Source organism: Temnothorax americanus, unplaced genomic scaffold (genome assembly GCF_048541705.1).
Source record: "Temnothorax americanus isolate GAGA-0224 unplaced genomic scaffold, ASM4854170v1 Scaffold108, whole genome shotgun sequence".
NCBI lineage: Eukaryota > Metazoa > Arthropoda > Insecta > Hymenoptera > Formicidae > Temnothorax > Temnothorax americanus.
Genome location: NW_027509240.1, coordinates 60317 through 76685, shown reverse-complemented (window position 1 = coordinate 76685; position 16369 = coordinate 60317). Strand labels below are relative to the sequence as shown.

Here is a 16369-nt window from a genome sequence, read left to right as displayed (position 1 = left end):
ATGTTTAGAGTTTTGCGGATAACATTGGGGGGGACGATTACGATAACTTTGGTCTCTCGAAATGTTAATGGTTTTTGTAGGCATTTTTGGCGAGAAACACAAAAAATTTTCGACCAAAAAATTTTCCGAAGTTTACTCCGCACCCGAACTGAGGTCTATCATTGTACGGTTCGGTTTTTCAACTTTTTACGTGAACCGAGATTCACGGGGGTGAACACGGGAGTGGTGACTCAACCCTGCCTGCGGGGAAGGAGTGTTGCGGTAGCCCCTCCCCCGCCTATTGTGTTATACTATCTATACACATAATCAAAATATATTATTTAAAATTCATATTATTTCTTTTGAACTTTAACACTGTATATCTCGAAAACTAGAGCAGTTAGCCCTATAAAATCTATATAATTTTGTGTTCAGTGTAAAAAAAACTACCAGAAATCATCGTCAAATCAAGAGGCCAAAGTTATCGTAATCGTGCCGACATCGGGAGCATTTATGCCCCTTTTCACCAACGTCGTTTAACTTGAACCTTAGTTCAATTCACTCTTTGTCCCTTTCTAACAGTCTCCCTTAGAAACAGACAAAGAGTGAATTGAACTAAGGTTCAAGTTAAACGACATTAGTGATAGATAGATTTATTTAATTTCAGCTACAAAAAGCCAAGAAATGGACTTGGTTTACAATATACCTTATACACACTCATACCAAATTTTTTTAACTTAACGCGTGCAACTATTAATTTATTATTCCGTACTTTCTTAAATTTCTTTTAGAAAAACCATCCCTTAAGCCCTAAACGACTAAATCCATTATTTGCACGTTAAACACACAACCTAAACTAAAAAATATTTGAACCTAGTCCGCTTCAGCAGTAGGCCAAGAAATGGACATTATTCACCTATACACACACACACACACATACCTTCATACAACAACGCGCAACAACTAATATTAATATTCCATATATTTCTAAATTCTTCTCAAATCTCCTTTAATCCAGGAAGAACCAATTATCTCGCTTTATCTCTAAAATAATTTCTTGCATCCTAAAACTTATAAAACTTTAATTCTAATGCATTCTCTCTATAAACCTTATACTCCAGAACCTATCATATACCTTAAACTCATATCTTCCATAACTTCTGCGTGCGAAATTCAAAGCCTAATCTTAAAACTACAAAATATAATTCTCTCTCTTTTTCTTTATCCCTACCTTTACCTTAATATTACAACCATTTTCCTATTTTTCAACCACATATTGACATAATTCTTTACCTTTACCTTAAAATATTAACGCAACTCTCTCATCTTACAATACTCAATTTAACTGTAAAACCCTTACACACAGATATTTACATACACCTACATATAATAAACTCGACTAATAACAAATCTCCTGCTTCCTAACTAATACTTTCTTATGTCCCCCTACCGAACTCATCACACCTCCCTGTATGCCCCTCCCTCCTCTTCTTTTCTTTTCTCTTTCAATATATTATCTTCCTAATCTTAATCTTCCTGATCTTTTGAGTTCATTCCTAATTTAACTCAAAAAACTTCTGTGCCCTCGAATCGCTCCATTCCTCTTCCTTATTTCGCCAAATTCTTCAGCACTGCTCCTCTCCTCTCCTACTGAATTGTTTCCCAGCTCTTCTTCTCTCGTTCCCTCCGAAGCAACATTTATTTCCTCCGCGCGCGTTTTCTGATTATCTTCCCGTACCTCCTATCTGCCGTTGCATAACCAATATACCTGTATTTGCATCCGTGCCGTCAAAAGATTCTAATATTTCCAGAAAACTTCTGCATCCTTTCTTAAACTGTAACGTTCATACCTCTTATTTTTCCTCCTTCCACATTTCCTTCCTCTTCTTCCTCTCCTCTTCTCACCAAGCCTTGTGTCCTCGTTTACTCCCTTTCCTATTTCTATCTTCTTTTACTTTTCCTTTCCTTCAATGTAGATAAGTTTCGCCAATCCTTGTTCCAGGATTACGCCAATCGCTTTTCTTCACTTTTCTTCTGTTCATTTTCTCTCTTCTTCATCATTGGCTTAACCCTTCTTCACTTACTTATCTTCTTTTACTTCCCTTTCCTAGAACATCTCTGAACCCGCCAATCCTTGTGTCCTAGCTTTATTTCACTTTTCTTCTTTTCATTTCCATTAACCCGGAGCTCGAGAGTTTCTACAACTACTTTTTTCTTCTTTCTTTTTCACATTTAATTCTCCTTTATTTCGTATAACCTCTTCTATAACAGTGCTTCTTTCACCTGCCTCTTGTCCTCTCCTGTTTTCTTCCCTTTTCCTCTTCTTCCTCTTCTTATTCTTACTCCTATATTTCCTAATCTAAAATTTACCTGTGTTCTGAGTTCAATCTGTCATCCCTTTAACTATCTTCTTAACCTATGCTTAATTTACGACCGAAGGCTCCTTAGCTAATCACTTATCATACAATCTTCTTTACAATCATCGATCGAAACCTTCCCTACTTGACCTACATTACCTTTACCGCCTTTACCGCCTAACTGACTCGTCACCATAACCTCATCCTACCACGTTCTCTAAACACTTCTATACTACTTGCATCCTACTATCTCCCTTCATTCTCATCGCATCCTCTATTTACACCCTATCTTTCCATTATCCCTAATTGCCACATACTAAACTTTAAACCCAGAAACAAAGCTAAAATCGCACAACGCACTTTCACCGCTACCATTCACACACGCGCCATCTAACCAAGTCCTTAAACGACATTGGTGAAAATGGGCATAAGTGTCAGTTGTCAGTTGTTCTGAATCGTGGATATCTATTAATAGATCTCTATTACTCTATAACTCCGAAACCGTTCGGTCCATTCAGTCAATGAACCAACGTTTTCTCTGAGAGATTGGCACTCGCTTGGTCCTACTGCCAAAAGCTCGCTGTCGCTAGAAAATCGCTTGCTCTTCAATTGTTTCTTGATCTCAGGAAACAATCCAAAATCACCAGGGGTAAGATCTGGACATTTGGACTATAGGGAGGGTGATCGAGTAGGCTTAGTTCAGACTTCGCTGAAAAAGCCGCAATATTCTTCGCCTGATGGTCGCCGGTGCGTTGTTCTGATAGAAAAGCCAAGTGTGTATCAAGGCGAGATCTTTGTCGCAGGTTTTTGAATGCTTGAATCAGTCTTGGCAAACAGACTTCAATATACCAGGAAATGGTTACTGTGCGCTGTGACTCTAGTAAGTACAACATGTTCCACGAGGCCACGCTTTCTGAAGAATATCGCGATTCTTCTTTTTACACATCGAGATTTTCAGACTTTCACTATCCTCGTCTTCAAAGAGCCAGACTCTGCTCTGTGATTTTAGCAAATCGTAATAGTACTGCCAAGTTTCGTCACCAGTAACGATGTTATTTACATCCTGAGATGATCCAGATTAGAAGTGTTTTAGCATATTTTTTTCACCACTGTACCCTCTGTTTTGCTCTTCTGTGAGCGAGTGGGGTACCCAGAGAGTACAATCCTTCCTTACTTGTAAATGTTTGTGCAGAATGCGATGAACCGCAGGTGTCCAATCTGGATAAGTTTTTCGATCTGTCTGTAAGTGATACCTTTACTTTCTTGCAGCAGTTTTTCAATCGCTGCGATGTTTTCTAGCGCCACACAGTTTCCGGCCGGCCTGTGCTGTGCGGGCTCCTCGAGATTAAACTCTCTTTTTTGAAACTTACTATCGGAAAATCGTCATCCGATGTGGACAACTCTCCTTCAAAACTTGAGATATTTCATCGTTTCCTTACTTACTCAGTTAGACAGAGTGTGTACTCCGAGGGCTTCGTGCCTTGACAATCACGGTGTTCTAAAGCTAAGCGTGTCAGAGTGGCGTAAGGCCTTGGTTGATCATCGTTAATACTGCCGCGTGATCCGATTCGAGGCGGGGAGTTTGACTGCAGGACCAGTACATATGTCAAAGAATAACGCAGCTGGCTCTATAAAACAGCGACTTATAGTGACAGCGCCGATTGGCTTTTTTTTGTAGAAAATGGTGCATGACTTCTTTTTAGTTTACGCATTTACGTTCCATGACTTTTTATTAATTGATAAGTTACTTAAGTAAGTTACTCAGAACTCCAATTCCTATCTGTAATACGTCACCATGAAAGAATTAAGTTACCTTTGTCCTTTTAAAATTCATCGATTTGTTTTTCTTTAGTAGTAGTACTACAACTCAAGATCGAGCCATGGCCTTCTGAAGTTTGGCCTTCATCAAATCCGAAGCTTCTCTTTTGGTTTCTTAAGAATAATTTCTTTTAATTAACGGGGCAAGTTATTAACCTAGCGCCCAGTTCCCAACCTAGAGGATCAGGTCCTTAAATATATAGAGAGGTGCTCGTGGCAAAAAATACTCTCGGTTGCCATTCCCTTCCGAGAGGTAACGATCAAATAAAAACCGACGATTTTTGGTTAGATTTGAACTCGGATCTTAGGTTTATTAGAGCAGCGTACATCTTTCTGCGCCATGATCGCTACACACACACACACGCACACACACACGCACACGCACACGCACACACACACACACACTTCTTTTACACACTCGTCTACAAACAAACCACGTGAAAAGTTATCTATACTATCTATACTATCTACACTATTATCTATACTAGTCTATACTATTATTATAAAGCAACAGGGTTTGCATTTTTTTTGTCCGCTATGATCTCGGAAACTAATGGACCGAATTTTTACCAAACGTATATGAAATAGAGGTAGAATTTCCCGGGAAGTGCTATAGGGTGTATAGTTTTTTGTTACCGATCTTCTGGAAACCGGTTTTTCTAATTTTTTCAATTTTTCAGGAAATAATTGGCCGAATCTCAAAGAATTATAGATCAAGCAGGGGCAGGATTTTTCGAGGAGTGCTATAAAGTGTATAATTTTTTGTTACCGATCTTTTTGGAAGCCGGTACGGAAATTTTTTCAATTTTTCGGGAGTTTGTTGACCGAATCTTAAAGAAGTAGTGGTAGAATTTTACGGGGAGTGCCATGATGTGTACAGTTTTTGTTACCGATCTTTTTGGAAATCGGTTTTTTTAATTTTTTCAATTTTTAGGGAAATAATTGATTGAATCTCAAAAAATTATACATGAAGAAGGAGTATAATTTCCCGGGGAGTGCTATAAAGTGTACTATTTTTTGTTACCGATCTTTTTGGAAACCGGTTCGGAATGACCGAATCTCAAAGAATTGTACATAAAGTAGGGGTTGAATTTCCCGGGGAGTGCCATAAAGTATATAATTTTTTGTTGCCGATCTTTTAAAAACCAGTTTTTTTTATTTTTTCAATTTTTCGGGAAATAATAAGGGGGAGGAAGAGGGGGGAGGGAGGGAAAGAAAGAGAGACTATTTGCGTGTCTTAATACACATGTTCTCCGGGGCGAAGCCCGGCGTGGCATGCTAGTCTATACTATCTATACTATCTATTGTATTATTATAAAGCAACAGGGTTTGCTTTTTTTTTGTCCGCTATGATCTCGGAAACCAATGGACCGAATTTTTACCAAACGTATATGAAATAGGGGTAGAATTTCCCGGGAAGTGCTATAGGGTGTATAGTTTTTTGTTACCGATCTTCTGGAAACCGGTTTTTTTAATTTTTTCAATTTTTCAGGAAATAATTGGCCGAATCTCGAAGAATTATAGATCAAGCAGGGGCAGAATTTTTCGGGGAGTGCTATAAAGTGTATAATTTTTCGTTACCGATTTTTTTGGAAGCCGGTACGGAAAATTTTTCAATTTTTCTGGAATTTATTGACCGAATCTTAAAGAAGTAGTGGTAGAATTTTACGGGGAGTGCCATGATGTGTACAGTTTTTGTTACCGATCTTTTTGGAAACCGGTTTTTTTAATTTTTCCAATTTTTAGGGAAATAATTGATTGAATCTCAAAAAATTATACATGAAGAAGGAGTATAATTTCCCGAGAAGTGCTATAAAGTGTATTATTTTTTGTTACCGATCTTTTTGGAAACCGGTTCGGAATGACCGAATCTCAAAGAATTGTACATAAAGTAGGGGTTGAATTTCCTGGGGAGTACCATAAAGTATATAATTTTTCGTTACCGATCTTTTAAAAACCAGTTTTTTTAATTTTTTTAATTTTTTGGGAAATAAGGGGGAGGATGAGGAGGGAGGAAGAGAAAGAAAGAGAGACTATTTGAGTGTCTTAATACACATGTTCTCCGGGGCGAAACCCGGCGAGGCATGCTAGTAATGAATAATCGCACGAGACTCTTGTTTTGTCCATGGTATAATTTTCTAATCTTTTCTCACTGTTTGCTCGGAATGTACTGCAGGCAAGGTCTTTCCCCACCTAATTTTGAACGCTCTTTCGAATACAACAAAGCTCATCCCGCTCTATCCAATAAATGTTGCGTATTGTAAAACTTTCGTAGCACCCTATATATATGTATATATATTTTATATATTATATTACATATACACACATAACTTACATATATTGGGTCATCCCATAAATAATGCATTATAAGAGAAAGCTAATGATTTCTTCTTTAGCTCAAAAGTGAAAGAAATTGAAAGAACTTTTATCGTCAGGAAATTGAAACAGATTAAGATGGGAAAAAGTTGTAAATAACAATGGAAAATATATTTTGGATGAAAATAAAAACATCAAATTTTTTGTTTTATTTAAAAAATATCTCTAAAAAACCGCATTAATTATTATAGGACAATCCAGTCTTTAATGTAACTAAAATTTTATTATTTCATCATTAATGTTATAAAGCATAATACGTATTATCTTTTTGTATATAGTATATAATATTTTCAGTGGTTCCTATGTCATGTTATGGAATGAACAATAACATTCATGTTAACATTTTGTGATCGCATGATTGGTGATTAACAATGGATTGTACCTAAATCGATATCACAGGCCAACAAAAAAAGAAAAGTTGTCTGCGCTATGGACTAGACCATGATATTCCCATGTATTTTCGCCTGATGAAACCGAATATAACCTCAGTTTTGCCCCTACACGTCAGGATTATTTTTCTACAGCCAAAAATAAGGTGTTTTGTAGGGGCAGTTGGCCTGTGTATTTTTTCTTTAAGAAGTTTTGCCGTTCCTTTACTGTAGTAGATACATTAAAAATAAAACAGTAAAAAGCGAAATCTATGAATACAACAATAACGACTTTCTTGAATTAGTCTTAGTATCATATAGATAATTATCATAAAATTTGTTCATAAAGTGTTTTGCATAGAGTTACATAATACGTTTACATTTGTCGGTTTCTACGATAATACACAAGTAGCTTAAATGGTGGCTGGTATAAATCGATAATTGTTTCATAAGCCGATATAAAATATTATAAATATTATTTTAGAGCTCAGAATTAAGTACATGGCAACGACGGGTAGCGGAACTAAGTGGACGCGTTGCCGAGTTAGAAGAAACGCTATCCAAAACACAAAAAGATCTTCTGAAGGCACAAGAGGCAGGTCTTAAACTGCAAAGAGACTTGCGAGAGAATGTGGCACAAAAAGAGGACCAAGAGGAGCGAATAGCAACTCTAGAAAAACGATATCTCAATGCTCAACGGGAGTCTACTAGTCTTCACGACCTCAATGAGAAGCTGGAGCAAGAGTTGCAGCATAAGAAAGCTCAATTAAAGGTAAATCACATATTAATCTTTATTTTCTCTTTCTTCATTATAATTATATAACACAATCATTTTCTTATGATTAATTGAATTTACTAAAGCTCCAAGAGGAAAAAATTGCGGCTATACAAGAGAAACTAGAACTCGCGGAACAGAAACTAGCTCAATATGCTAAGTTACCAGAAATGGAAGAGCAATTGAAGCAGAGGATGGAGGCTCTGACGCAGGTGAGGAGGCCCAACCAGGTACGCAGGGGAATCATATCATGTCACATCAGCTCTCCCTTTTTTTATTCCTCTGCACTTTAACATTCCCGAGATACGATTTGTGTCTAGAGAGCTTCTCTTTCTTAACGTGCATTATTACCACAGAGTTGTGTTCTTATTATATTTAAGTTAATTTTATCAAACAACAATATATAATTTACTGCTCTATGCTCTGTACTACTATATGTATGATGCGTAATAATAGCATTCAGCATACATACAGATCAAGTATTTTTGTACACCGCAATGTGTCTTTATAATATTTACGCTAAAATACGCAAATTGCTAAATATAAATACAAGCTGAATTTACAAATTAAATTTATGTGCATCAAGAATTTTTAGTTACATAATTTTTTTTATACTTTTGAAAATTGATTATGTCCTATCTTATATGATTTGCAAACTGATATAACGCAGCATGAATAGTGGAAGTCAACCTGGTTTGTACAAAATCTTTTACTTCTGCAAATGACGGATATGTTTCAAATATCATAATTTATAGTTTATGAATAGTGTGTCACCTTTGAATGTGTTTATTGATACAATACATTCTCTGTCTCTTTTTTCTCGCTCATATACAACACGTTTTATTTTCTTACTGTCTCTATTATAGAATGTCTCATTTAGATTATTTAGATTATATAGAATATAAGTATTAGAATAAATTATATATATATATATATATATATATATATATATAGAGAGAGAGAGAGAGAGAGAGAGAAACGTACAATATAAGTTATATTCATTACTTGCCCTAAATTTTACATTTTGATATAATTATCTTCTACCCAATATATTCCAATCAATCATGAGAATTGACATTTACCATTGAGATGAAATCGAAATTTGTTAAAAGTAATGAGATAGTTTCGTAAATATCAGCTTTCAATAACAGTAATTAAATTAGATATATTATTATGGAAGTTGCTAATATTATAAATAAATCAATGATTTTAATTATGCGAAATTTAAGCAGGCTCAGGAGAGACATGGTAGCGCGGAGGATAGAATTCAAAGACTGGAAGCACAATTAGAAGAAAAGAACGCAGAAGTGATGCGTGTTAATCAACGGTTAAAGATGAATGAAGAGCATAACACGCGTCTTAGTACAACCGTTGATAAACTTTTATCTGGTAATTTCGACGCACTATCTTTTTCTATATCAGATTGTCTTAATAATTGTTTGTGGGATTATAAACACAAATTATTTAAGTATATATCGTATTATTATTATACTGTTCAACAAAAAATTACTTTTTTTGAGTACAAAAACGAGAATAACAGTTCTTTATAGTTTTTTGGACGCTGAATTCTGAATATGATCCTGTTTGCCAAGTTGCTCTGTCACGTCGCAATTTTAAGAAATTTGCAATTAAAGTTGCAAAAAAAGTGTGCAAGTAGAAACCTGCACATTGCTTCCTCATAGTTTTTAATTGTGCAAGTAGAAACCTTTGCTCACAAAGCTTCCTCTATGAGGAAGCCAAAACAAATAGGTTTCTACTTGCAAAAAACCCCTTTACCGATCATCGCCAAATTCAATACCGACCTTCCTTGAATGATACTCTATTGATTAAAATAAAAATAAAAAAAAAAAAAAAAACAGCCCGATATCTCAATATTTGCGGAAGTTAGAGCAACTAGTACTTGCATTTCGTTTTTAACTTGAATATAAGACCCGACTATGAATACGGGCATTAAAGAACTATATAAAATAGAAATAGAGAAAGACTGAAGAATATAACAAAATTAAAAATAAACCGATATCTTAAAATTTACAGAAGTTAAAGCTATTACAAACATTTTTCTAAAAATTAGGGACCTTTGATCACGTATAAAGCTGAGTCTAATCAACCAAATCTTAACGAATTATATATAAAATAGGGGTAGAAAAAACTGAAAAATATAATAAAATTAGAAATAGATCGATATCTCCAAATTTGCGGAAATTAAAGCATAAACAAACATTTCTGCAAAAATTCTAAATTTTATTTAAAAAAAACCCCTTGATTATTAGCAATTTTTATTAATTCTATTATATTCTTCAGTCTTTTCTACCCCTATTTCATATACAATTCGTTAAGATTTGGTTGATCAATTCTGGAGTTATAGAAATTTCGGTAAATTTGGCACAGACATACACACATACACACATACATACATACATACATACATACCGACATTTTTTAAAATAGCGATTTTCGACGTTTTAGAACATTCTGAACACATTAGCAAAAGCAACTAAAAAAAATTTTTTTTACGAAAACAAAGCTTCCTCTATGAGGAAGCAAAAGGATATTTTAGTATATTTTGGCATAATATAGGTATCTACGATATGTGACATGTTGAAGAAGTTTTATTGTAATCAAAATTAAGTATATTGTCATGACTTTTAATCCTTAAAAGGAATTTATTGTATCGATTATGGTTAAAAAGACATTGGATTCACATAGCCTGTTGAATTATGTTATTCAAACTTAAGGATTTTTTAAGTCGCTGAATATTAATCTGATGTCAAAATTGATAAAATTAAAATAACCAATATGGTGGATATTAAAAGTAAAAATTAGACCATTTTTAATTTTGATATCCGCCATATTGGCTTTGCCATTTTGAATTGATCAACTTATGACATCAAATTAGTATTCCGTGATCTCAAAAAATCCTTAAGTTTTTACAACAATTAAAAAATATTTCATAGATCCTAATGATCGCAACTTTGACGAAATGTAAATCATTAATATCTTTTTAATCATAATCGACATAACAAATTCCTTTTAAGAGCCCTGGATTCTGGATACCTATGTCAGCCATCTTGAATCGAAAGATGAAATATGAACAATTCTTACGGAAGATCTCAAATAAGAAGGAGTCACCGTACGATTGAATATAAGCGCTTAAATGAAAGATGAAAGCATATTGTATGTTTACCTGCTCATTAATTTGCTGGTCCTAATATAGAAAGTGCAGTAATAGTGCAATGAAAAATTGACAGCTGATACAGTCGGCGTAGCACTGTTCTGGAAAATGGTTTATGGCACTTTATTGGATTATTATTTGAGGCAATGGACAGCACATTAACATAACCAACAAACTGAAGCTCAATAATGCACAATTTTTAGTACGATTAATGAGTTATTTTATCAATAAGATCTTCCGCAAGACAATTGTCCACCATAGAGATATAAGAATAGAGTGCGCGAGCGAGCTGAAAAAGCGATATAGGAATAGAAAGAGAAAGCTGCGCAGAATAGAAAGAGAAAGCTGCGCATGGGCCCCTTCTGACTTTGTTTCGCATGCACGCGTAGACAAAGACAGAAAGGGCCTACATGCAGCGTTCTTTTTCTATTCCTTATATCGCAGCCTCTACAGCTAGCATATGACTCGCGCACTCTATTCTTATATCTTTATGTTGTCCACTGTTTTCCGCCGCAAGCCACTCGAGAGTCGACTGGGTTGCGTTCCAAAATTCACTCTGAGTAATTAAAATCTATAGTTTACGTCACGCACACTATAGCATTTTAGTTAACTAGAGTGAATTTTGGAACGCAGCCCTGGTGGGGCACACGCACACAAGAGAAAGAACATATCTGAGTGCACAGATACGTGGTTTCTCTTGTGTGCGTTTCCCCCACCAGCCGATTCTCAAGTGACTCGCGGTTTAAATCTACTAGTTCTGTATCAAGCTAGGAAAGTTCCTCCAGTAGGTGTCGTGCTACTCGACCGCTGTATGGGTGCGTTCACTGCGTTCAGCCGATACTCCGCTAGCCTAGCAATCGTGAGCAGTCGCTCGTTTTCGCTCGTTTCCTCTCCTTTGACCCAATGGATTAAAAGGAGAGGAAACGAGCGAAAACGAGCGACTGCTCACGATTGCTAGGCTAGCGGAGTATCGGCTGAACGCACCCAGGCTGTATTTTCCGAAACTATCCAGGGGCCTTAAGGCCATTGCACGTAACAATGTTTTAGTTGTAATCGTAAGGCTGTAAGAAAATAGACCAATCACAGTCGATTATTCTTTAAGCGCGAGGAGAATAATTGACTGTGATTGGTCTATTTTCTTACGGCTTTACGATTAAAACTAAAACTTTGTTACGTGTAATGGCCTTTAAAGCCGTGATCAGACTACGGATTGAGATTGAGATTGGATTGAAATTTCACCAATTAGAGCAAAGTTCACTAAACTTAAAGTTAGTTTTCTTTATTCTGATTGATTAAATTTAAATTCAATCTCAATCCCAATCCGTAGTCTGATCACGACTTAAGGGGATCCTAAAGCCGTCTGTAATACCAACTTTTTTTCTTAGCACTAATCTTTTAATTGGCTTTATAGAAATGCAAAATTCTTGTCTAGAATTAAAGTACGCATCAAAATCTAGGTCATGGTGGTCGAATTTATATCAAAAACAAAAAAAAATCAATATTTTTGTAAATTTTTGGTAAACGTGACGACAATATTTGCTTTGTACAAAAATTCCACAATAAATATCCACAGACCGGCGCCATGACCTAGGGACAACATGTAGGAACAATATTATTGTGTAAATAGAACTAAGATTCAACGCCTAGAAAAAAATTAGTTTAAATAAACTTTTATATGTGCAAAAGCACATTCAGGTTGATATTGCGTGTAGCAAGAGATGGCGCAACAATCGAAACAAGGACAGATGCCTCTCGTTAGATAAGGACAGATATAGATATATGACATAAAAAACAGGATTAGAAATGTTGACATTAGGCTTGTTCGCGTTGCTTGAAATCCCCAAACATTTTTGCATTTGAAATGAGATAAATATATATTTGGCCGTTGGAGAGAGAGAAAGCGAAGATGCTGAGTGCAAAAAGTGCAAGCAACGCGAACAGACCCATTACCGACATCGAGGAAGTTCGGCCTTCGCCTTATGCTAGGTCTACAATGCGAGTCGTAAAGTCGTGAGTCGTAAGAATTGACCAATCACACTCGATTATTCTCTTCAAATTCATTTGTGATTGGTCAATTCTTACGACTCACGACTTTACGACTCGCATTGTAGACCTAGCATTAAGGGCTGAAAGTTCTAACAACATAATTTTGATTGCAATAAAACTTCTCCAATATGTCACATATCCAAACAATATGTCAAAATACATTAAAATGTATATGCCAATAAACATTAACCTTTTTGACAATTTTAACTGCACTCAAAATTGTGACGTAATAGAGCAATTTAGTAAACGGGATCATATTCAGCGTACAAAAAACTACGATTATTCTCGTTCTTGTGCAATTTTTTTTGTTGAACAGTTATTAGAGAAACAAGAAAATACATTTGCTGTCTAGAATCTAGAAGAATAATTATAATAATGCTTAAGGGGATCCTAAAGCCGTCTGTAATACCGGCTTTTTTTCTTAGCACTAATCTTTTAATTGGCTTTATAGAAATGCAAAATTCTTGTCTAGAATTAAAGTACGCGTCAAAATCTAGGTCATGGTGGTCGACGTTATATCGAAAACAAGAAAAAATTAATATTTTTGTTAATTTTTGGTATACGTGACGACAATATTTGCTTTGTACAAAAATTCCACAATAAATATCCACAAAATTAGACCGGCATGACCTAGGGACAACATTTAAGAACAATATCGTGCAATTAGATCTAAGATTGAAAGCCTAGAAAAAAAGATTAGTTTAAATAAACTTTTATATGTGCAAAAGCACATTCAGGTTGACATTGCGTGTAGCGAGAGATGGCGCAGCAATCGAAACAAGGACAGATGCCTCTCGTTAGACAAGAACAGATATAGATATATGACATAGAAAACAGGATTAGAAATGTTGACATTACCGACGTCGAGGAAGTTCAGCCTTCACTTTAGGATCCCCTTAATATTTAAGTATCTTTATTATCTTTAATCATGAAATAATGTTAGGAATGAGATGCAGTTTGAATTTTCTACCTGTTACTATAGTTGACCTTTAAAAAAATCCTTACGACTCTTATAAAAATGATAATAACAAAAATTCTCATATTTTGAAAAACAACAGATATTTGATGCTGCACTTTATATACTTGCCTATATGCATATTTATGTAGTTGTTTATTACTATAAAAAATATGATACATTAAGGATTTAAGTGACATTAAGTTAAGAGTTTAATTTTTTGCTTAGAATCCAATGAAAGACTGCAAGTGCATTTGAAAGAAAGAATGCACGCGTTAGAAGAAAAGAACGCGCTTACTCAGGAACTCGAAAAAACGAGAAAAGTGGCGGAGGATTTGCAAAACGAAAAAACTGACATTGTTAAGGAATTGGGCAAGGCGCGTCTGGAAATCGACAACGTTAAAAGACAAATGCTCCAGCAGGAAATTGCGTTTAATATTCAACAAACAGACGCATTAACGAGAAGTTTGTCGCCAAACGCTGTGGATCCAGGCTCCTTCTCGAGGAGCGCAAGTCACAGCAGCTTCGACACACACTCGTTGCCTAGAAGAGGAGGTAAACGATCAATCGAAGATGATTCATCGAAGGTACTGGTATCCTTTATATTAAATTATAAACTGTACTAATTAATCATACTATGTAAGTCTAAAAATAAATATAACATGAGTTTGGATACTTTAGAATTATGTTGCACGGACTTTGGCGGAGCAAGAGTGGGAAAAGTTGCAACAAGCGCATGTGCTCGCTAATGTCCAACAAGCGTTTGATGTTTCGAGTGACGCAGAAGGCGACGGGGATAACGAAAGTATCTTCAGTTGTGCGGCAGACGTAATTAGCCCTACCGGGCATACGGATGCCCAAACATTGGCATTGATGCTGCAAGAACAATTAGATGCTATTAATAAGGAAATTAGATTAATTCAGGTAATTGGCTATACAATTTTAAATGCATAGATCTGCCTTATATGAATTTAGAATATTAATGTAAAAGTTGATGAAATAAAGTATTGCAGACTCAACAGATTCTATTTACACACTGATTTTTGTCTATTTTAATATTCATCTTTTTTTAAATCTCAAAGAATTGATAATTTTTAAGTCCGGGGCGATTAAACATGGAGAATTTTGTAGGAAGAAAAACAGAGTACGGAAGCACGTGCGGAAGAACTGGAGTCTCGCGTCGGCAGCCTCGAACACATGAATCTATTAGCAAGAGGCCGAAGCCTCGAACGAGCATCGCCGCCACTGAGCGGCCGATCTACACCAAAATCGCACCACAGTCCAAACAGGGATTATTTGCATAAGTACCACACCGTTAGTAATCACGTAAATGCAATAATTATTTATTTATGTCGGTTTGATTACATAGAATATGAGCAAAGCGATCATATTGGTTATAATATATTTCTGTATTTTCTTTTTCACGTAGGCACCTGCGTCAATGTCTCCAGCGCATTTACATCAATATGCCGCTTCCTTAGTTAGTCCGGGTCAATTATCGGAATCTCTTCCTGCCAGTCAGGTTAGCTAGCAACTCAATTTAGATAATTGTTATTAGATTAACGCAAAAGATTTTTTGAAGAAGGTTTACAATAAAATTATATTTTGAAATAATTTTTATTAATTGAAATTTCAATTAATTTTAGTATACTTTTTCTAGCTAGAAAAAATTGCTGAAACCCTTCTTAGAAATTCAGTATTATATAAGAAAAACTCAAAACTGTTAAGAGAAAAATGAAAAACTCTGTCTTTTTCTTGGCATCAAAAATAGATAACTTGACAAATAATAAATTGCAATATACGCAGTACCATAATGATACTATGAGATATTTATATATTTATTAGAAACATATTTTATACATATGACGTCTCAAAGGATATTTTCTTAATGACAGCTTGCTTGGACAATTTTTTTCTTAATGAAAATATTAAGAAAATATATGGATAATTTCCGATTTATAAGCGATTGAAAAAAAAGCTTTCGCAAAATAAACTTTGAAAGGCTAAACGGATAACAATGTATTAGCCTGCACTTAATTTCAGATGGTGTTTAGTTCATAGAATTAATTAGTGAGTCTTAAGCACAAAAAGATATGGTGCACAAAAATTGGAATGTTGCAATAAATGTTTTGATGTTTTCCTGTGACATTTCTGCTATAATCGACTTTAAATTGACCAAAGACTTTATCATTAAAAAGTTTTGATAGACCATATATTTAATATACCATATAAATTGCATACAGAAATGGAATAACACTTCCCATCTGTAACAGTTGCAGTTGTCAGGAGAGGAACTGCACTCGGTTAGCGAAAGAGATAGTACCGGTGGTGTTGGAAGTGGTGGCAGCGACGTAGCATCTCCTTTAACAGCCAGGTCTCTGAGATTGGAACGAGTCGTTCAAGCATTGGCCCATAGCCAGGAAGAACTTAGAAGGTATATTTTCTATTTTGTTAGGAGAGAAATCTCGATTCCTAAGACAAACCAATTTATATATTTTTATATTTTTATAATGTAAATTATTT

At 35.2% G+C, this 16369-nt stretch overlaps 1 protein-coding gene across 17 annotated transcripts in view; it reads left to right on the top strand.

Moving 5' to 3' along the window:
• LOC143904712 (liprin-alpha-1-like) overlaps positions 1 to 16369 on the top strand; it is an 83160-nt gene that overhangs the window by 34279 nt on the left and 32512 nt on the right. For 12 of the 17 annotated variants that reach the window (XR_013259027.1, XM_077419685.1, XM_077419675.1 and 9 more), the window contains 8 exons: positions 7383 to 7670; positions 7760 to 7903; positions 8903 to 9062; positions 14075 to 14433; positions 14528 to 14770; positions 14978 to 15172; positions 15276 to 15368; positions 16120 to 16280. Coding sequence is in view for 16 of the 17 variants with exons in the window: in XM_077419685.1 (XP_077275811.1) it covers positions 7383 to 7670; positions 7760 to 7903; positions 8903 to 9062; positions 14075 to 14433; positions 14528 to 14770; positions 14978 to 15172; positions 15276 to 15368; positions 16120 to 16280 (1643 nt within the window). In the remaining variant the exon portion in view is untranslated. The remainder of the gene's footprint in view (positions 1 to 7382; positions 7671 to 7759; positions 7904 to 8902; positions 9063 to 14074; positions 14434 to 14527; positions 14771 to 14977; positions 15173 to 15275; positions 15369 to 16119; positions 16281 to 16369) is intronic. The other 5 variants (XM_077419694.1, XM_077419611.1, XM_077419630.1 and 2 more) reach the window with 4 other exon arrangements.